Source organism: Aedes aegypti, chromosome 2 (assembly GCF_002204515.2).
Source record: "Aedes aegypti strain LVP_AGWG chromosome 2, AaegL5.0 Primary Assembly, whole genome shotgun sequence".
In the NCBI taxonomy this organism is placed as follows: Eukaryota; Metazoa; Arthropoda; class Insecta; order Diptera; family Culicidae; genus Aedes; species Aedes aegypti.
In genome coordinates this window covers 441,783,801-441,806,397 of record NC_035108.1, presented here as the reverse complement: position 1 = coordinate 441,806,397, position 22,597 = coordinate 441,783,801, and the positions used below count along the sequence as shown (strand labels likewise).

At 41.3% G+C, this 22,597-nt stretch overlaps 1 protein-coding gene across 2 annotated transcripts in view; it reads right to left on the bottom strand.

The window, feature by feature from the left end:
- The window catches only part of LOC5572056 (THO complex subunit 2), a 38,493-nt gene extending 16,385 nt beyond the window's left edge, over window positions 1-22,108 (bottom strand). For both annotated transcript variants that reach the window (XM_001653773.2, XM_001653774.2), the window contains exons 1-7: window positions 21,993-22,108; window positions 21,236-21,664; window positions 2,260-3,523; window positions 1,930-2,201; window positions 1,748-1,865; window positions 1,281-1,625; window positions 41-1,208 (exon numbers count right to left, since the gene is read on the bottom strand). In XM_001653773.2, the coding sequence (XP_001653823.1) occupies window positions 41-1,208; window positions 1,281-1,625; window positions 1,748-1,865; window positions 1,930-2,201; window positions 2,260-3,523; window positions 21,236-21,664; window positions 21,993-22,045 (3,649 nt within the window). In that variant the 5' untranslated portion in view covers window positions 22,046-22,108. The remainder of the gene's footprint in view (window positions 1-40; window positions 1,209-1,280; window positions 1,626-1,747; window positions 1,866-1,929; window positions 2,202-2,259; window positions 3,524-21,235; window positions 21,665-21,992) is intronic.
- Between the last annotated feature and the right edge of the window lie 489 nt (window positions 22,109-22,597).

Below are 22,597 nucleotides of genomic sequence, written 5' to 3'. Positions count from 1 at the left end.
AAATCACTTTCTAAAAAGGTAATGATCTGGATATACGTACCACTTTTGCTATCTCCATTCATGGCCTTGGAGGACTCCTGCGGTTCCACTTTAACGGGTTTCTCCGACACCTGGTGGAAGTCGCTTTCTCGCATCATTTGGCCAGACTTTGCCTTTAGCTGCCCGATGTAACTCGAAGCCAAAACGAACAGATCTTGGCGTTGATTCTTCTCCTCTTCGCGGACTTTCTCGACCTTCTTTTCAATGATCTGAGCCAGCTTAGCCAGAACCGGGAAGTGCGGAAGAATTCTCATCAAGATAATCAACGAATTACGAATTTGCATGTAGTCCTTGGAGTCCAAACAGAACACCATGGCCTTGGTGATCTTGTAGTGCCACTTGTGGCATACATGACGGTAATTTTCGTAATTTACATGATCGTTCGCTTCGGAGAATTGGTTACTGACGCGGAACTTTGTAACGAAACCTGGATAGTTGGAGCATTCGCGATTGAAGGTGCTTTGGTCGGCGTGCCAACGCATAACAGTCTCCAGCATGGCGCACAGGAAACGTCCATAGCGAGTAGCTTCGTTTTCCGTACAGGACGTAACCGAATAAGTTATGTCGCAAAATATCCGATCGTAGCACAACAGGGTCGAGAAGTTGGCCGTCTTGAGACTGTGAATCGTGTGGACAAACTTGGCGCAGTAGAGGGCATCCAACGCTGTGAAAGTGCATCGTGGAAAAAGGCATAGCTGCAGGAACTGAGTAATGGTTTCATTTTTGGCAGATTTGGCCGAGCGCGAAAGGAACCAGGAATCCTTCTCGCTTGTCAGCCGGTGCATAATCTTGTCGACGTGCTCTTGCTGCTTCTTGCGCTCGTCCTGAAGTTTCTCCATCAATGCCACGTGCCGTTCCTGTTCCTTTTTGTTCTTGGAGGCGTTTTGATCCTTCGAGTCCATCGCTGATATGGAAAGCTGTTTCAGTTTGTTGATTTCACGCTGATAGCTTTCGGCCGGAACTTGCAAATCGTACATGCTCAAGGACCAGAATGTTACCAGGAATTGTGGGCTGATGTCTTCCCAGACTTTCGGAGGGTGCAGCGGACGAACCGATTCGATGACCGGATTCATGACAAAAGCGGTCGCTTCCAGATACTTGGCCATCTTCTGCGAAGTGGACAGCTTTTTCGAGTTCTGATCCGCCTTGCGCAGTTGATCGTACTTTTGCTAGAATTTAAAGTGAGAGTAAGACAATGTTTCTACTTTTCAGCTTTTAGTTTTAGAGTTTGTAAAACTTACATTGATAGCGTGGGAAAACATCGGTCTGGCCAGGAAGAACGCCACATCCGAGTGAATGTGATACTCCTGCAACATACTATGAATGGTTGGTAACCGCTCGACGTACTCTTCGACCGAGTAAGTTGATCCGAGGAAAGTCCCGAATTGAACCAGCGTGTCCTGACATTGATCGTACAGTTTTCCGACCAGCTTCAGATGACTGGAGGCCGTTTCACGGTAGATTACGCAGTGCTTCTGCTGGGCAATCAACAGACAAAGCGCTACGGCCAAATCATTGCTGGCCAGGGCATCTTTCAGACGCTGAGAGGACTTCTTAGTATTGCGCACCTGACTGAAATAACCGGCCTGAAATGGAAAGAATTTGTTAAATGAATTTTTTTTAGAGTGGATTCACGTAAATTCCCTGACACAGACATCAATTTTAAACACCAAACGCGCGGGAACATTATCTGTTGAAAGAACCTTACCTCGCCGCGTAGCAATTCTCCACCGCACATGGCTCCGATCTGTTCCGCGGTCATTTCTTCGGCCGCCTCGATCCCCGTCATCTTCTGCACCACTTCCTTCAAAATCAACAGATCCAAACTGAAACAAAATATATCGTGAATCCCTGAACCAATCGCAAAATTAAGACATCCGATTCCCCCACCTCTTATGCGCCTTCAGCTGATTGGCCACATACTGCAGCAGCCCGCTCAGTTCGATGTTGTACTTCTTGTAGATGGCCCCGCAAAAGTTGGCCAAGCTCTGCAGCCACAGCGAAATCGAAGTGCCATCGTTCTGCATCGGATTGCGATCAACCTGCTCGAGCGATTCGATCAAACAGTACCCGAGCACATCGTACGACAGTGAGGTCAGATACTTGAGGGAATCCACCACTGGCGTGATCAGATTGTCGTAGATTTGAATTTGCAAAAGGATCTGAAAATCAGGAAACGAGTTAGTAAAAAACAAAGGTATGATTTAGCACAAGACTTACATAATCGAACAGGAATCCCGGTGAACAATGACTAAGTTTGCCGATTAGTCTACCTACGGGTTTGCTATTCTCCTTGCTGACGCGCTTCATCAAAGCTTTGATTTGCTTCTGGGCATTCCCCCGGCGACGGATCAGCTTCGGCTGCAGCTGATAGGTGTCGTTCTTCCAGCGAGCGTACAAACTGTACCGATACTGATACGGATACAGCTTCACGATGGACCAAATTTCTTCCGCAACACAGCAGTTGCAATCCATGTAGGAGAGCGCAGGCAAGATGGACGCATCCAGTATGGTAATGATGTCGTAGTAAAGCTGCTCGTTCTCGGAACCGGGAGCCGGAGTATTTGCCGGGTCGACGTTCATTTCCGTGAGAATAACGCGAACCAGACGTAACAGTTTGTAAAGGAGAACCGAGTCGTAGTGCAGTGAAGGTCCCAAGGCGGTGAACATAGGGAAGGCATGATTACGTAGTTTGGAGATTGTGGTAACTGGCGCAGGGGCCAATTTACTCAGTCCGTTGCTGATGGGGCGTCCCTTGATGTTACAAGGAAGGGCACACTTCAGACGGTAAACTGGTTCGATTATCATATGCAAAAGTCGACAGAGAGCCCTGGCGATGCGCTCATGGACCATTACTGATTGTTCAGGAAGCTTCTTCAACAAAAGCTGAGCAGTGTTCCAATCTCCAACATGAAGAAGTGCTTCACACAGACCCCACTTTTGATTGGTGGCGTACTTTTCCGGAGTCATAACCTTTTCCGGTTCCGCTTCCTGCTCCTTATCCTTATTGGTGGACACGACATTCAGTCTGCGGACAAATTCTTTCGCATCGTTCACGTCCGTTTCCCACTCGGTGACGATCAATTTGTCGGTCGGACTGAGCCAAGCGTAGATATCGTCCAGCTTGATTACTCCATGCTGCAACAGGAGGGCCGTCACCTTGAACAGGGATTCCGGAGTTCGACTGTCGGCGAAATGTCGGTATTTGTATCCCAGCACCTCGCAGATGATGTTGCCATCGTTGATGTACGACTGCAACAACGGAATGAAGATCTTGTCGTGTTCTGGGCGGGTTTCGAAGGATTCCAGCATAATGTCCAACACCCGGTTCGGGTCTAGGTTGAAGCAACCGATGAGCGATTTGATGATTTCCAATATGCTTTGTACTGTATTGGTTTCGGTAAACTCCTGATTGAGCTCCGTGATGAGTTTGGCGTAACCTTCGCTCTCTTCGCGGAACAGATTGAAACGGCGCTGTTTGTAGCTAAAAAAGGGGTATTGGATTAGCTGACTATCGGTCGATTAATGAATTCCTGCCCAATCGAGCATAATTGTAAAAGGACTACTAAAGATATGTGTAGTGCTTGAGCGTGGCCCGTTCCGTTTAAGGGCGTTTGGCATAAAGTGGTGTATCGAAGCAATTCAAAGAAGGTACATAATTCTCATTAAACGGTGGGGCGCACAACCCTGTGCATCCATGGAGAGTTGAGTGAGTAACAAAAACGAGAATGAAGCACTATTTTATCGTTAGGAAGGTAATATCTAGCTGATTTAAATATTATCAATAGCTCAAGCATACAAACGACTTCGACATGGTTCTTAGGACCATAGAATTGCAATCAATTTATTCGAATTATTTGCAAAATAATGTTTTTTTCAGTTACAGTGCTTCTATTGACCTGAAATTTTCACGTATGGAGGTATTAGCGGTGTTGATAATTACACTCACTGTTTCGATGCACTTTGTAAAGGGCAGTGCTGCAAAACGGTGAACAGAGTCTGTTCATGCACAACAGAAAAATGTTACCGCATCGGTGGTTCCTTTTGTGAGATTGCGTTCTTGCTTTCATTTCTCACGATCGTCCGAACACATGTACTGTAGAGGGCATCAAATCATTTTATTTTAACATGCAATCACGGGTCCGATTCCCTGTGATATTTTTACAACAACATCATATATCGGTCAATTTTCTCAATACTGTCATACATTAGTTTGTAATCTATATATTATAATCATAATCCACCCAATTATTCACAAAAAAACACGGAAAAAGGAACGGCTGTGAGCAGACTCTGCTCATCCAGCAATCACCACTGGTAAAGGGTGATATGGTCAAGAGAAAATGCGTGTAAATTGGCGAAATCGTTAATTAAAAAAATCAAACTATATTTCTTTTTCAAATTCAAATAGTATAAAATTCAGGAAAAATATTCGGTTAGGCATACGTTTTTTCATATCCAAATTACCGGGCCTTTCGCTTGACCACTGCCATCAGATTTTGTACAGCCACCTTGTCCAACTTCTTCTCCGCAGAACGCCTGTTTGCCTTAAATTGCTTCTCGTCACTAGCAGTTGTTTTGGTCAGTTCCGCTTGACAATAGTCCTCTCTTCTGAGGGTGTAGCTTATCAGAGCGTCTGTTCTCCATGTTAGGGGCGGCTTAAAACAGATCATCGTCCTAGTGCCAGCGTGGGACTCTAAACAGTACTGTGCACGATGATCCTCCGGCGAGACAGGGGTTTGGTGCAGGCCTTACAAGCCAGCCGTAAAAACGATCAGTACAGGAAGCATACAATGTAAATTTGTACCGGAACAATCGGCTTAGACCCAGGCATCGGAAACGGACTAACGATTGGAAACTCGGATCATGGAACTGTAAGTCTCTCAATTTCTTGTACCCGCATTCATTCCGAATTATTGAGGGTCCGCAAGTTCGACATCGTAGCGCTGCAGGAGTTTTGCTGGAAAGGGTCGACGGTACATACGTATAGGGATGGTTATACCATCTACCAGAGCTGCGGCAAAAGACATGAGCTGGGCACAGCTTTTATCGTGATGGGCGAAATGCAGAGGCGCGTGATTGGGTGGTGGCCAATCGACAACAGAATGTGCAAGTTGAGGATCAGAGGCCGTTTCTTAAATATCAGCAAAATCAACGTGTACAGCCCTCACCTAACAAGTAACGATGACGATAAGGACGCTTTCTACGCGCAGTTGGAACGTGAATACGACGGCTGCCCAAGCCATGATGTCAAATTCGTTATGGGAGATCTCAATGCTCAGGTTGGCCAGGAGGAGGAGTTTAGACCGATTATAGGGAAGTTCAGCGCTCACCAGCTTATTAACGAAAACGGCCTTGGACTGATTGATTTCGCCGCCTCCAATAACATGGCCATACGTAGTACTTACTTTCAGCTCAACCTCCCATCTCCCAACAGACTCAATCGCAAATCGACCACGTTTTGATTGATGGAAGACACTTCTCGGACATTATCGACGTCAGAACCTATCGCGGCGCAAACATCGACTCGGACCACTACCTAGTGACGGTTAAAGTGCGCCAACGACTCTCCGTTGTGAACAACATTCGGTACCGACGCCCGCCACGGTACAACCTGGAACGACTCAAGCTACCCGAAGTCGCAACTGGTTACGCGCAAAGCCTTGAAGCTGCGTTGCTGTAAGAGGGAGAGCTTACCGAAGCCCCTCTTGAGGACTGCTGGAGTAGTCTCAAAGCAGCCATTAACAACGAAGCGGAAGGTGCCGTTGGGTTCGTGGGAGGAAATCGACGAGGAGTGTCAGAAGATTTTGGACGAGAAGAAGGCAACGCGGGCGATGATGCTGCAGCAAGGCACCCGTCAAGACGTGGAACGATACAAACAGAAGCGAAGACAGCAAACCCATCTATTCCGGGATAAAAAGCGACGCCTGGAAGAGTTGGATTGCGAAAAGATGGAGCAGCTACATCGTTCTCAAGAAACACGTAAGTTCTACAAGAAACTCAATTCATCCCTCAAAGGCTTTGTGCCGCGAGCCGAAATGTGCCGGGATAAGGATGAAGGTATCTTGACGGACAAACGTGAGGTGATTGAAAGGTGAAAGCAGCACTACGATGAACACTTAACACTTCAGTCGTCGCGCTGTTGTATTTTGTACAACACTGTTGAAAAAACCTCGCTTTTCGTTCACAACAGCAGCGTGGTGGTTCTGACGGTGGCAAACCGCGCGACGACTGGAAGGTTAAATGGCGCAGAGGAGAAAGACCAAGGCAGCAGGAGGAATGGCTTCATCAGTACGGACGTGCCACTCCCACAATGGTGAAGTTAAGGATGCTATCAAACAGCTCAAGAACATCAAAGCAGCTGGAAAGGATGGTATTGGAGCGGAACTTATTAAAATGGGTCCGGACAAGTTGGCCACTTGTCTGCATCGATTGAGTGGAAGGAGGAAATAATATACCCAATATACAAAAAGGGTGACAAGTTAGAATGTGAGAACTATAGAGCGATCACCATGCTTAACGCAGCCTATAAAGTGCTTTCCCAGATCATCTTCCGCCGTCTATCGCCATTGGCAAGCAGATTTGTGGGAAGCTATCAAGCCGGTTTTGTGGACGGGCGATCGACGACAGACCAAATCTTTATGTTGTGGCAGATCCTCCAAAAGTGTCGCTAATATCAAGTCCCTACGCACCACCTATTCATCGATTTCAGAGCAACCTATGATACCATCGACTGCGAAGAGCTATGGAAGGTTATGGACGAGAAAGGTTTTCCCGGGAAACTGACTAGACTGATCAAGTTGGGGACGGACCTGGTGTAGTGGTTAGAACACTCGCCTCTCACGCCGAGGACCTGGGATCGAATCCCATCCCCGACATAGTCACTTATGACGTAAAAAGTTATAGTGACGACTTCCTTCGGAAGGCAAGTAAAGCCGTTGGTCCCGAGATGAACTAGCCTAGGGCTAAAAATCTCGTTAATAAAGTCAAACCAACCAACCTAGACTAATCAAAGCAACGATGGATAGTGTACAGTGCTGTGTGAAGATATCGGGTGCATTATCGGACCCGTTTGAAACACGCAAAGGACTTCGACAAGGCGATGGTCTTTCCTGCCTCCTGTTCAATATTGCGCTAGAAGGTGTTATGAAACGGGCGGGCTTCAACCTGCGGGGCACGATCTTCAATAAATCCAGCCAGTTCATCTGTTTTGCTGACGACGTGGACATTGTCGGAAGAATTCCAGGAACAGTATACCAGGCTGAAACGTGAAGCAAATCGGGTTGGATTGAAGGTGAACACGTCGAAAACGAAATATTTGCTGGCTGGAGGAACCTAGCGCGATAGAGCTCGCATTGGCCGTGATGATCGACGAGGATGAGTTCGAGGTGGTGGATGAATTTGTCTACCTCGGATCATTGATAACGTCGGATAACAACTGTAGCAGAGAAATTCGAAGATTCATTGCCGGAAGTCGTGCTTACTACGGACTCCACAAGACCTTGCGGTCTGGTAAACTTCACTTCCGTACTAAGTGTACCATGTACAAGACGCTGATAAGACCGGTAGTCCTCTACGGGCATGAGACGTGGACAATGCTCGAAGAAGACCTGCAAGCGCTAGGAGTTTTTGAACGACGTGTGCTTAGGACGATCTTCGGCGGAGTATGTGAGAACGGCGTATGGAGGAGAAGGATGAACCACGAGCTTGCGCAACTCTACGGTGAACCCAGTATCCAGAAGGTCGACAAAGCTGGAAGGGTACGATGTGCGGGACACGTTGTGAGAATGCCGGACAACAATCCTGCAAAAATGGTGTTCACCTCAAATCCGGCCGGTACAAGACGAAGGGGAGCGCAACGAGCTAGGTGGAGCAGGATCTTGGAAGTAGTAGGACGTAGAGCCTTGTCCTTGGGAACCACCTGCACGTTGTTGGCGGCGTACCACTCCATGACCTTTTTACCGTAATGGCAAGATGCCAAATCCGGCCAAAACAGTACAGAACAACCGTGTTTCTTCAGGAAAGACAGCAGACGTTTATTCAAACACTCTTTCACGTAAATTTCTTGGTTGACAGTCCCGGTTGCTATGAAAAAGCTGCAAGCCACTTGTCAAACCAGATATTTCTTTGCGAACTTCAACAGTTACATATGCTTGAAAATATCTTTTTTTTTTTTTTTTTCTTTATTTGAGTGTATTTTAACGCACGAGGGCTAGTTCTACACTTCTTGAAAATATCTGGTATGTACCTTTCTTCTTCCTTTTGCTGTATAGAACTTGTCCCAGAAGGTGCTTGTAGTTGGATTTGATGTAGTCAAACTTAGTCCGCATCGTCGTGTTTCTTGGAATTTCTTGTAAGTCGACAGTCCCGCTCGTTTTCTGGCTCGATTCACGGTTCTGGATGACACACCCAGTTTTTTGTGGCATCTCGGACAGAGAGAGGCTGGGGTTCCGCTTAATACTACTGGCTACTCTCTTTGTTGTCGCAGCGACTTCCGGTTTTCGATTTCCCCCGATCCAAGCTTCCTGACTGTCGATAAACGTTCCTCTAACACTTTAGTTACATTTGTAACGGTTAGTTTGGCAACTTTTAGCGATTTTGCTAACTTTGCGTGCGTGTAGTTCGGATTTTCACGATGCGCAAGCAAAATTTTGATACGCTGCTTTTCTTGCTTGGACGACTGAAGAAACACTCTTTTAAAATGAGCGTTGTTCAGGTTTTTTTTAATGCAAAATTGAAAGAAATACGTCCAGTTAAAATTGACCGTATCACCCTTTATTTAGGTTGACAATACGCTCGAATGTGATTCCCTTTCGAATCACATCATTACACCTCTTCCACATGGATTTTGGTGGTTACGTTGCGTGAACTAGGCAATGCACTGTGGTTCGAAGGCGGTCAAAACCTCAAAAATCAAAATTGTTCTTTCCGTACGGTATTATTTTTCACGAATTCCTAAACACCTCTGCGGTTCAAATCCAAAGTTTGAAGCAGTTTAATTGAGTTTTAAATTTTTTACAGCTCTATGAGTGGATCGTGGACTGGAATTTTTATGAATTATTGATATTTGTAATACATTGTTCAGCAGCAATTTAAATATTTAAGATGAGCTTAAACAGTGATGGTGTCCTCAGAGAAGTTGCTCGTATATGCATGAAGTTTATTTGTGTTGAATATGTTTGTTGAAAAAAATAGTAGATAAGACATTAGAGTAAAAAAATCTCAAAAATTATCAATTTTATTGATAAAAGTGCTCTAAACTTTAAGTAGTCCTTGAATGCCCGCGATGAGATTATGTGCTTTTGAAAGCTTTAAACAAGAGCTTTCAAGCTGACAATAAATTATTTTGCGAAAACTTGCGATAGACCACTTTTTAAGCGTTTGAATGCATCCGAAGGGCAGTTTGGACCTATTTGAATCAGACGCACGACAAGCTAAATACGTTAATTTAATCGTAGTAGCCATGGAACACGTGTTCATTGCAAAGGTGTTTTCTATGTGAACAACACGAATTCTCTTGTGAGGTGTATTTGTAAAAGTGCTACTCAATAATTGTGTTAAACTTAAGTTCGGATAATGGCATCAGTAACAAGTGGTAAGATTAAATCGTTTTATATATGGCTACAAGATACATTGATACTCTTTTCATTCTATTTCTGAAATAGAAATACGCATAAAAAGAAAAACCGTTTTCGCAAACATTCGGAATCTCCCTACCATGAAGGAAAATCGCATTGTAGCGGAAGGTTTCTTAGAGAGCTGCAACATGGATTCAGCATTTGCAGCATTTTGGAAGAGTTCAGATGCGTCGCGTCTGCACAGGTGGCATCTCGTTCATCCTGACCGCCAACAATATGTATAACTTATCAATGACAATTTAATAATCCATTCACCTAACAAAATATAACCCTTTACAAGTATCACTATTATCAATAGTTTGCTAAATAATTTACATTTATCAAAATAGTTGTTAAAATTTTGCTTTGCAAATTAAATGAAATAGGCATTTCGTGCGACGCACGACCTGAGAACTATTCTTTTGCTCGCGCACAGCGCGAAGCATGCTACGCAACACTTTATCCCACGCTACACATTGTTGGCTGGGACTGGGACGATGAAACCCAACATGTGCACTTTCATCGGTAAACGGGCTGCCCGGTATCGTACACGCAATGCTGCCAATGTGGTAGAGAGCTTTTTGAACTACAAATGCCAGTGTGTGAGTAGCCAAAGCGTCAACTCCGACCAGTGCACATCTTGTTACAGCAACCAAGTCGACCAGTGTGAGAGTGCAGATGGGCATGAAAAGAGAGAGATCAATCCACGAGAGAGCTTCATTTTGCTTGCTCTCTTTTGGAATTCGCGCCATCAGCAATCAGCATCACCATGCTTGTGGTGTGAAGCGCGGGTGTGTCTCAGACAGCGGAAAGTGGATTATTTTTTAGGTGACTTTTAGTAATCAAACCTCGCTTTTCGCATCCTGCGCAATAGTTTTTGCAACAATTAATCGCAGAATGGACGCGCCCACCCCCAGCGCCATCGTCGACACCACGCGTGTTCTATATGTAATAAAATGCGAGTATTTTACACGATGCAAACTGTTTTGGTTCAATTCTATGTAAAGACCATGGTGACCATAGATAGTCACAGTTTTAAATTGCAAGATTATTTTGAAACCAGTGCTGTTGAAATTGTCACTACTTCTTCAGAATTCATCATTGAATGATGACTGATTATTGGGTTATTTTGCGATGACAAATTTACCGGTTTTTATTGACTGCTTAACAAGAAACTTGCGACGACTGCGCGCCCCCATTATTCATATAACGGTGGGTTTAGAACTAAGTTGGAGGTGATGATTTCGCATTTTGGAAGAAAACATCACCTCCAAACACTAACGATTTTGCGGTGGGATGTTGACGTTTGATCACGAATAAATGGATCATTGAAGGTAACTCTTTTGGTACTCACCGTATCAAAACAGCGGCGGAATTTAACATTGTGACAGCATCGCTGTTATGTCAAACACACAAGACTACGGTGGCGCTAGCCGTGCTTTTCATAGCGGCCGTTTTGGTTATTTTAATGATCCATTAATCGAAAGCGCACTTTTTTCTTGTTTTGATCGATATTATTACGCTCGACATCTTATTTTTGATATTCTGAATGATCAAAATAGATTTCAAGCTCAAATTTCAGGTTCAATGACATCTAATCCCGACAGCTCGCCCTGTAGTAAGATTTTCCAAGGGGAATTAACAGTTTCAGGGCACGGAAAATGTTGAAACAGGATTCTAGTTCAATTTTTAACGAAGATTTAGAATATATAAATTGGATACCCATATACAACTCTATTGATAAATTCAAGTAAAGAGCTTGATTACTAAATAAAATATAAACTATTCAATTCGATTGAAGAGCTGAGAAAAACACATATTTGAGAATGGTGATTACGCTCTTTATACTAAAAAACTTGGTCCGTGGAGCATACATATTGCAAAAAAAAAAGTTAAAGTTAAGTAAGCAGTGCACAGGTGGATAATTTGGTCACGCGACGCCTTTGGAAGAGTTTAAAAAAAATTCAACCAGGCTTCCCGAAAAGTAGAGTATTTCGAGGTAAGATTTGAATCATGTACGAGGTAAGATCAGAAGTACCATTTTCGGAATGCAACGTTAGGACAAAACGTAGGAAGACTGCAGAAATTCGAAACAATCATTCCCCCGATGAACTTGCGTTTGCTGCTATAATGAGCATGCGATCATCTGGCGAAAAAGACGATGCTCATGCTATCAAACAGGCAGTTGAGACAGGCAAGCAATCGAATACGATATCACCAGAAAAAGCAGTGTCAATAATTCTCGCATAATCTGAGATAACGCCCTAAAAGCCATTGGTAACCACGTGTGTAGCTCGTTATTTCTAAGCAAATGAAAGAAATAGCATCCAAACCAACACCACTGGCAGGTAGAGAATGATCCTATCTTCACCATAGTGTTGTTAATTAACGTGTAACTACATTCAAATGCTCAGAAACAACGAGCTACACACATGGCTACCAATGGCTTTTAGGGCGAGATCAGAAGTTATGCGAGAATTGTACAAGCAAGATTGAGCAAGCAAGCTTATAATATAATACGAGAGCCAGTAAAGGACAACTATCCCTCCTATTATAAAGTGCTTAAAGCCAAAAAAGATTGTTACCCTCCTAAAGATGCCTATACGGTTGATGAAGTTGGAGTTTGTATCAAACTACAAGCACTTCTAGATACAACAACAGAAAGGTTGTTGTTGAGCCTTGACAATAAAATCGCGGAATATTCAGATACAGCACTGGAAAATCTCATCTTTATCATCAAATGGGGATGTGACGGAGCATCCGGGATCACTGAAGACAAACAGCGTTTAAAGAACACAAATAATAAAGATTCACATGTGTTCTTTACTTCGTTTGTTCCGTTGCGCTTGTCTAGCGAAGAATCGGTCGATATTTTGTGGGATAACGAACATCCCAGTTCTCCATATTCATATAGGCCTATTAACTTACAGTTCCGCCCTGAGACCCAACAGGTTGTATATTTACATAATAATTAATTCATATTGAATAATCTGAGTTAAATTTCATGTTTAATAGGTAATTGTTGAAGAATACCAACGCATGAGTGCAGAGATCGAAGGACTCAAACCCTATGATTCTGTCGAGGTGGAAGAAGACTATCAGTATCCTATCGTCTTTATTTAGGGTGACACAGTTTGGAATCAACTTCTAAGATTGCACTGAAACTTCAAAGGCACAAATCTCGGGAAGAAAGCATCCAACAACAGAGTACTTTAAATTTTGGCTTTGTGCACTATAGAGTGTCCATTTCCCGGCCATTTTGCTCGTCCCGGGATTCGGGAAAAAAATCTTAGCTTATCCCGGGAAATCCCGGGATTTCTCAAATTTTTGAAAAAACTTGTACTTTGGTTGAAATAAAAGTACAAATTCGACAATACAATGTTTTTTTTAATGAAAGGAGAAAATAATGCGACTTTTTTAGATAACATAACTCATCAAAACTGTTCTAAAGAAACGATTCAAGATCATCAAGGGTATGTATTGTAGAAGATCATGAAAAAAGTTAATTGACCAAAATTATTGTACTTTCAAATTTGCTTTCTCAGTCTAGAATTATAAAACCGGTCAATGTTGAAGAAAAAAGCATTACAACTTTGCAACTAGACCATTAAAAATATGTGTTTCTTACTAGGTAAATTGGTCTATTAATGAAAATAATTACTCGTTCATTCTCTTTTACAATGCTTTTCTATTTTATCAAATAGGGCTTGATAGTGAGGAAAAATGTGATTGTTTTTCATTGACATTTAGTGGTTTTCATCAAATTCTACGTACATTTCGGGAATTCCGGGATTCCCGGGATGTCAGAACTAAAATCCCGGGAAATGGGAAATCCCGAAATTTGTCAAATCCCGGGATTTTTTGTCCCGGGATGTCCCGGGATGGATACTCTAGTGCACTAGCAAAAATCTTAAAATAAGAAGATCAGAAACGTTTGCCAACTATTTCTCTAGTTTTGTGCCTTTGAAAACGTGAGTAGGGGCACAAGTCGGCCATTGTGACGGCCATCTTTGGATTCCGAGATGTTTCACCTTAACCATGGTGGACGGCAAACTGATAAATGTGTTGACAGACACCACATCATTTCAGCGATGCTATGTTTGTCATGCAACAATTTCTCAATTCAATGATTTGAGGAAAATGTTAAGCCTGCAAACAATTGACGACGATTCTTTGGATCTTGGATGTCACCGTTACACGCATGGATTCGTGCGTTTGAATGTTATATACACATTGGCTATCGTTTTAATTTTAACTGCTGGAGGAAGACTGGTAGGAATGAACTGTGTAAACTATTTTATTGTTTCATTCTCAAAATTAAAACTATAGGGTAAGTGTACCAGTTATGGACATAGTGGTTCCCTATTTCGCCATACGTGATTACTTTAAAGTCTTCAAATTTTGAAAATGTTTGTGTGTTGTGTTAATTAGATTTAAGATGTAACTTGATGTTAAAGCATTCAAAAAGATATAAAATGTAAAAGTTATCAAAATTTCACAAATGGTCAAATAGGGAACCACTATGGCCATAGCTGGTACACTTTCCCTATATATTTAGGTAACGAGAAACTGTTTGAAGAAGCAAAACGAAGAATACAACTTGACTTCAAGAATCGAAGGGGTTTATTAGTTGATAAACCCATGCCGGGAGGATCAGGTAATTCCAACGACGGGAATACTGCCCGTCGATTTTTTGCAAACTCAAATATCAGCTCGGAAATTAGTGGCGTTGACGCAAATCTTATAGAGCGGACAAGAAATATCCTCATCGCAATTTCATGTGGCCATGAAATCGACCCGGTGAAGTTCAAATCTTACTGTTTTGAAACTGCGGAACTATATGTGTCTCTTTACCCGTGGTATTACATGCCAACTGCTTTGCACAAGCTCCTAATTCATGGCCACAAAATTGTTGAGCGATCTGTTCTTCCCGTCGGAAGAATGTCCGAAGAAGCGCAAGAGCGAAGTAACAAGACGATAAAATCAAATCGCAACAATTTTTCGAGGAAAAATAGTAGTGAGAACACCAATCGTGATATAGTGAACCGAATGTTGATAATATCCGATCCACTGATCAACACAGACCTGAAACCACCCCGTAATCATCACAAGGACCTACCAGAAGATGTACTGCAGTTATTGAAAAATGAGAATGATGTTGACAACGAATTAGACGACTCAGATGATGCTTCATTTGGGACACAATCAGATTGCGAAGATTAGGTTCAGAAACAAAAGTTTTGTTCTTAATGGCATAACATTTTGAATTGGATAAATTAATTTTAGTTTTGAAATTGTTCATTTGAATTAAATAAATATAAGTCAGTAAAACACATGAACTCTATTCTGATCACCAGTAAAATACACATGACAGTAATCGAAATGACAATCGCAATGCCTGAATACGTCAAGAAATACTTAAAATATTTATAATATGTAATAATAGAGCACAATTTATCATTTTAAAAAAGTTTGAGGTTTTGTCCGGTATTTGTTCTAGGGCGGACCACTGTGCAATGGCGTGGTGGCGAGTGGGCGATGGCGGCAGTGAATTGGAGGCGAGTGGCAGTTGTGGAAGATGAGGCACGTTGGCTTGCTGTGCGGCCAACCAGGGATGCGCACTGTTGACTGTTGTCGATTAGTGGGTTTCCTTTTGGAACCCTTCTGGCAGGATGGAGATCCGGAGATCTCTTCATCCTTAGCAATTAGCGGATGGCGTGTCGGATCGCTGAAGCTTCCGAGAGGGATCCGCGACAAACACCGACTAGGGTTCATTGTACCGCTTTATGGTTACAATATCCAATCTTATGCAGGAAAAGGAATCGTGTGTAAACCAGTTACTCGATTGGACCCAAGTTTCTTTAAAAGTTAAAAGTCGTAGAACAGGTAAAAAGTGAGGTTACGAGTCGCCACTGGACTTATGGTAAGCTATAGAATCTTTTCTGCGGATTCTGATTGAGGGGAAAAAAATAATGTGTCTATAACACAGCGTAACAAAATTGATTTGATTTGATGCTTGAGACAAAAACGTGTTCCGCAGTGTAATGTAAGCCCATCAAAAGCCTATCAACATGTACTGAAATGATTTTAAATAGCTATTGTGTAGTAGCGTTTGAAATTTTACTTCCTATACCCTGCCGGGTAAAATTTTCGACGCTTCACGCATCCAGTAAACTTTTTCCAGATGGCAGCACCGTACCTTCGTTGTCTCGAATTGCCAAGTCGATTTGGTGTAATATCATGACGTCGAATAATTTAGGAGCTTGTTCGAATTCAAGACGTTCAAGATCATCCATTGCAAACATACATGGACATCAGCTCCGAAAGAGCGAGAAACTGCATACCTTTGGCAGTATTCGAGTTTTTGGCTCCAAGTTCTCCACTCATTTCTTGCGAAAAGAACACTCCCGGTTGCACAGGAGCTGATGGTGGACGCCTAATATGAGTGGACGTACCTCGACGATTATGAGCTTGATTTTTTTCTCCTTCGACTATTTTATGTAAGCTAGTCTAGTGGGGTATCCTCTATAGCTAGCTGCGTGATTTCGACTGAAATTGGCAATTTAAAAGAGTGCGATCATTGTAACCTTCACTTTCTTCGGAATCGGGCAGTTTTTCGTCAAATGTAGTTCCCCGTATTTCATTCATTTGGGCTGGAGATTATAGTGACTAATGCCGTGTCCGAACTGCTAGCAGCGGTAACACAGTACGATATCGGAAATTTTTGTTTCGAGTATGGACGCAAGTCATCAACGACACTGAATAAGTATCGAACTCGAACTTTCCACAAATCATAAAGTTTGCATGTTCCACGTTTGAAAACAACAGAGCACTATCACTAGACGATGACACGCTTAACATGTCAACACTCAGTGGATCAATGACACATGTTTTCAACTCTACAGTCACTTCTCGATGCTGAACACTGGTAAACCAGATAGAACGAATCTGCCTGTCCAGGCCTCCAAACTTGACCATTTTATATGAAATCAGCCAATGCATGCATTATTTTGTCCAATACCGTAAGTCAACTTGAAGACACATCTTTATAATAACAGAGGACTGGGAACTTTTATATTCTTTCTTTTATATTATTTCCTGAAAAATAACTGTTTCTTTATGCAGTTCTATAAAAAAAAACAGATTGTCCTTGTTGAAAATTTTTTTAAGTAGCATTTAAAAACTTGGGTGAGAATAACATAACTATTTTTTTTCTCGAAACTTCCCTGGCATCGGATCACGACCTTCCTGGGTCGTGGGAAACTATGAGCCAGGGTTTACTTCAGATATTCTTGAAGAAATTTCCTAAGACAGTTGTGTTCGTGAATAATATACTTTTTTGCAGATAGTTGGACAGAATGCTGGAAAATCCCTGGTGAAATTTTTATTTAATGGGTAGAACAAAATCTGAGAATAACATTGAAGAAATTTTTGGCGCAAATCGTAGGAACTTTTCAAATCAATCACTGTGGTGGAAATGTCTCTAAAAATTGTGAACAATCGGTGAAAAAGATTTGTACGAATTCTTGTAGGATTTCTTGGAAAATCCATAAACAAAATTCTTACTGTTTTTTTTTAGCATAAATCCTATAAGAGTCTTAAGATCTCTTGAAGTAACAACTGGAAAGATCGGTGTACGATTGAGAAACCTTAGAGGAGTACACAAATCTAGCGTAACATTTGAAAAGGGCCTAACTGCAAAATGTAAACAAACTTGATTATTCATTATTCGTATCATTTTTTACGTAAATTACACCTACATACTCTTACGGGCATGCAAAATGCATTATAAATGGTAATTTTATTCAAATTTAAAAGGGCCTATCTGAAAATGATAAAACTAAGAGGGCCTAACTGGCCATAAAAGGGCCTAACTGAAAATTTCCATCAAAATCAGATTGGCCCTTCCGTGCATTTCTAATTTTCCTCCATATTTTTCAATATTTAGCCATTGTATAGTGTTTTTCTCACATAATGGAACCTAGTGAAATATTTGAAAAGGGTTTATCAGCATAACGTAAAAATTGTGAAATGCTCGATTGAAGATTCTGTAACATATTGATTGTTACTATTTTAAACTCATTGCTATTTAATAGTTTTAAACTTTTGTTCGACACTCATAGTCTATTACTGGGCCACGTAACGTTTTAAATCTAACATAACATAAAAACTAGTAAAAAATGTTGAATTCAAACATCATCGGCAGATAGGCCCTTTTACGAGTCTTCAAACCAGTTAGGCCCTTTCAGTTAGGCCCTTTAATTGAACATGGTTTCAGTTAGGCCCCTCCAGTTAGGCCCTTTTATTTCACATTGTTCCAGTTAGGCCCTTTTGGAATTTGTTAATTTTATTGATTATTGAATAGATTTTCAAAGTTTTAGAACAAAATCAAACGATTATGTGAGAAAATCAACATTAAATATTGAAAATTCTTTATTGAAGATTCAGTATATTGATTATTCATATTTCAAACCCTTTCTCCTATTTACTAGTTTTATACTTGTGTTCGACACTCATAATAGTCTACTAGGTGGCCCATAACGTTTTAAATCTTAAATAACAAAACAACTCGTGAAAATGGTTGAATTCAAACATCATCGGCAGATAGGCCCTTTTACGAGTCTGCAAACCAGTTAGGCCCTTTGATCGAACATGGTTTCAGTTAGGCCCCTCCAGTTAGGCCCTTTTATTAAACTTAGTTCTAGTTAGGCCCTTTTGGAATTTGTTAATTTTATTGATTATTGAAGTGATTTTCAAAGTTTTAGATCAAAATCAATCGATTAGGTATGTGAGAAAATCAACATTGTTTAATAAAAATTCTTTATTGAAGATTCAGTACTATATTGATTCCTATTTCAAGCCCATTCTCTTTTTTACTAGTTTTATCATAATCTTAATGCGAAGTTAGTTGAAAAACTGATTTTTTATCCTGAAAAAAAAATCAATTACATTAAAAATTTTGAATAATTTTTATTTGTTAATTTTTATTTGTTGTCTCTAGTTGTGGATCGAGTTCTAAAAGTCGCGATTTTCACAAAAACAAATTCGTTTGTTTTTATAACAGCCCTGCAAGAATTCTTCTTATACTTCTTCTTGGCATTACGTCCTCACTGGGCAGAGTCTGCTTCTAAGCTTTGTGTTCAATGAGTACTTCCACAGTTATAAACTGTGAGAGTTTTTTTTGACAAGTTGCCATTTTCGCATTCGTATATCCTGTGACAAGTACGAAGGTACTCTATATTCAGGAAAGTAAAGGAAATTTCCATTACGAAAAAACCTGGACCGACCGGGAATGGAACTCAGATACCTTCAGAATGGCTTTGTTTTGTAGCCGCGGACTTAAACTGCTCGGCTAAGGAAAGCTCTCAAGTATAAAACAAGTAAAAAAGTGAATGGGTTTGAAATAGATATAATCAATAAGGTACTGAACCTTCAACCGAGAATATCCAACATTTAGCTATTACATTGTTTTTCTCTCGCTTTATTTTATTTAAAAACTATGAAAATCACTTCAATAAGCAATAAAATCAACAAATTCCAAAAGGGCCTAACTGGAGCTATGTTTAATAAAAGGGCCTAACTGGAGGGGCCTAACTGAAACCATGTCCAATCGAAGGGCCTAACTGAAAGGGCCTAACTGGTTTGAAGATTCATTGAAGGGCCTAACTGCTGATGATATTTGAATGCAACCATTTTCACGAGTCGTTATGCTATTTGAGATTACTAACGTTCTGGGCCACGTAATAAACCATAATGAGTGTCTAACACAAGTATAAAACTAGTAAAAAAAAGTGAATGGGTTTGAAATATCAATAATCAATATGTTGCTGATTTTGTATAGAATAGTTTCCAATATTTAGCTTGTATGATACACCCGATTCTGTTTTTGCACGGATTTTTTTTACACGGCCGTGCAAAAAAAGTTTTCATACATTTTTTTCCGCCAAAACCTTATTTTTGCATGAAACGTCGAGAAATGGTGTTACTTTTTTTGCACGGTTTTTGAAATTTTGAACTGAAAACTTTTTTTGCACGGTACGCATCCCCCGTGCAAAAACAGAATCGGGTGTATTGTGTTGTTTTCTCACATAATCATTAAATGTTGTCGAAGAATTATGCAAATCACTTCAATAATCAATAAAATTAGCAAATTCAAAAAGGGCCTAACTGGTTTGAAAATTCGTAAAAGGGGCCTATCTGCGGATGATGTTTGAATTGAACTATTTTTACAAGTTGTTGTGCTATTTCAAATTTAAATCGTTGTGAGCCACGTAATAGACCATTATAAGTGTCGAACACAAGGGGTTATCCGAAAATGACGTCCATCAATTGGGGCCTCCTCCAATGGGGGGATGTACGAAAATATGACAGTGCATGGATTGGGTATTAGAAAAAGCGTGACAGAGGGGGTAGAAGGGTTCTAGAAATCCCGAAAAACGATGGACGTCATTTTTGGATCTTCCCCAAGTATGAAACTAGTAAAAAGCGAATGGGTTTGAAATAGGAATAATCAATATGGTACTGAATCTTCAACCGAAAATTTCAAATATTTAGCTATTATATAGTGTTTTTTCACATAATCGCTAAACTTTGTTCAAGATTTATGCAAACCAATTCAAAAATCAATAAAATTAGCAAATTATAAAAGGGCCTAACTGAAACCATGTTCAATCAAAGGGCCTAACTGAAAGGGCCTAACTGGTTTGAAGATTCATAAAAGGGCCTATCTGCCGATGATGTTTGAATTCAACAATTTTTACGAGTGGTTGTATTATTTGAGATTAGAAACATAATGGGCCACGCAACAGACTTTAATGTGTGTCGAACACAGGTATGAAACTAGTAAAAATGCGAATGGGTTTAAAATAGGAATTTTAAGTATGGTACGGAATCTTCAATTGAGAATTTCTCAATGCTTACGTTTTGCAGATAGGCCCTTTTCAAATGTTACGCTAGAAATGTATTCCTGGTGGAATTTCTACAAAAAAAAAACACTATATAGGTACTTAAATTCTCTGCAAGAATAATTCCACAGGTTATTGCATGAATTCCATCTCGATTACTCAAAGGATTGACCCAGAATTTTTTATTGATATTTTTTGGAGTATCTCCAAGATTCGCAATAATTTTTCGTGGGCTTCGTGGCCGTGCGAATAGCGTGAACAAGCATTTAGCCGCATCAGGGTAAAAGAGTGTGGGTTCGATTCCCGCTTCAGTCAGGAACACTTTTCGTCAGGAATATATTTCGACTGTACCACTGGGCGTTGCATGCTTGTCCGTTGTCTAGTGGGATGCTTCCTTTAAAGGGCAAATAATCCACTGAAAGCATTGATGTGGCGGTGTCTTTAACTTCTCGAAAATTGCAGTTGGGCTTAGAGCAGATATGCTTTCTACCAAAAATAAGGAATAGAATTTCCTTAACCAATAACCAATTGAAATGCTAAGGATTGATTCTAGATCAGGTACATGCCCTGTGGGTAAATATTAATCGATTCCCCTTATTAATAAATTCATATCGGGAACATTATGCTTATCATTTCAAGACTCAAATCTGCCTTCCAGTCGTAAATGATACTCACTAGAGTTTCGTCTTAACCTTGATGAACTTGGTGTAAAAGCTCCGGTTCTTGATTGTGCCCACGTCCTGCAGCGTGTCGATCTCCAGCCGTTCCTTCAGCAGCTTCTCCGAAAGGAACCGTTCCGACTCTTTCACGATGTAGCAAAAGGCGCCCCGTTCCTCGGTGGAAGCATCGGCACCACTTCCACCACCTCCGGCAGCCGTTTCCGCGTCCAGCACTCCAAAGATGTCCAACATAATCGACGGAATGTCACTGTGCAGGGCGGCAAGTTCGCCCAACATCACCAGGGCACTTTCCTTCTTGATTGGGCCACGGATGCCGTGGGACACCAGCTCGTAGATTGCCCGGGCGATTCCCGTCTTCCGGTCATTCTGACCCAGTAACGGACTTCCGCTTTCCTCCTTCAGCAGAGCTTTGCATTGTTTCAAGCTGCAAAGAGAAAAATCGAGATCAAGATCAAGGTTTCCTTTAACGCAACCCGATCCCATGCAAAGTGTTTCCCTCAAGTGGCTCAGGAATCGGATTCCGGCGGATTTCCCGCAAAAACAACACTCGCTTTCAAATACACCATCCAAACACAATCCCACCGCCGGAAGAAAAAGAAAACACTTTTTCTTCTGCTCAAACCCCAGCCAATCTGGAATCCACTTTTTCCGGGCAAATAGGGCACCCCCCTTAAAAATTCCACCACCAAACGGAAGCGCGTCACCTGAGCTACACTTTGCACTAGGTTTCCGGTCGGGAAAGCGCCACTTACAATTCAGATTTTCCACTTCTTTCCCACGATTTCCAAATATCAGCGTTCAGCATTTTTGCGACCAATATTTCGGTTTGACGTTTTCGTTCCGATGGCGTTGCGGTTGTGTTGGTGTCGGGTCGGGGCAGCACTGAGGGAAAAACGCTTTGAAAGTGATCTAAATGTTGGAGATTTCTAGCGTTTGCTAGAAATCGGGCGCAAATGATATGTTGTATGATGTTTTAAAATTGCACGCTGTGAACTAGACTATCGAAATGCATACATTTTGCCTCATGAAAGGTGGAACGGTTATTGCAATAAGAACGCTTTATGTATCGTTTTAGCATCAACTCACATCAAGGCGTCGATAGGCGCGTGGTGTACGCACGATAGGATCAATTCCAGGTTGCCGCGATAAATTTTTTTTTTAAATTTTTGTTTCATAAGTGGTTCTCATGTATTTCGATAGTCTATTTGCCTGAGTGTGCAAAATTGAAGTTTTTTACTATCGAGTAGAGTAGGGCTGTGTATGACGAGGACTTACCAGTATCGGTATGTTTATTTAATATCGGATATCGGATTTGACATTATCGATATCGAACCGATATCTTATTATTAAAAAAAGA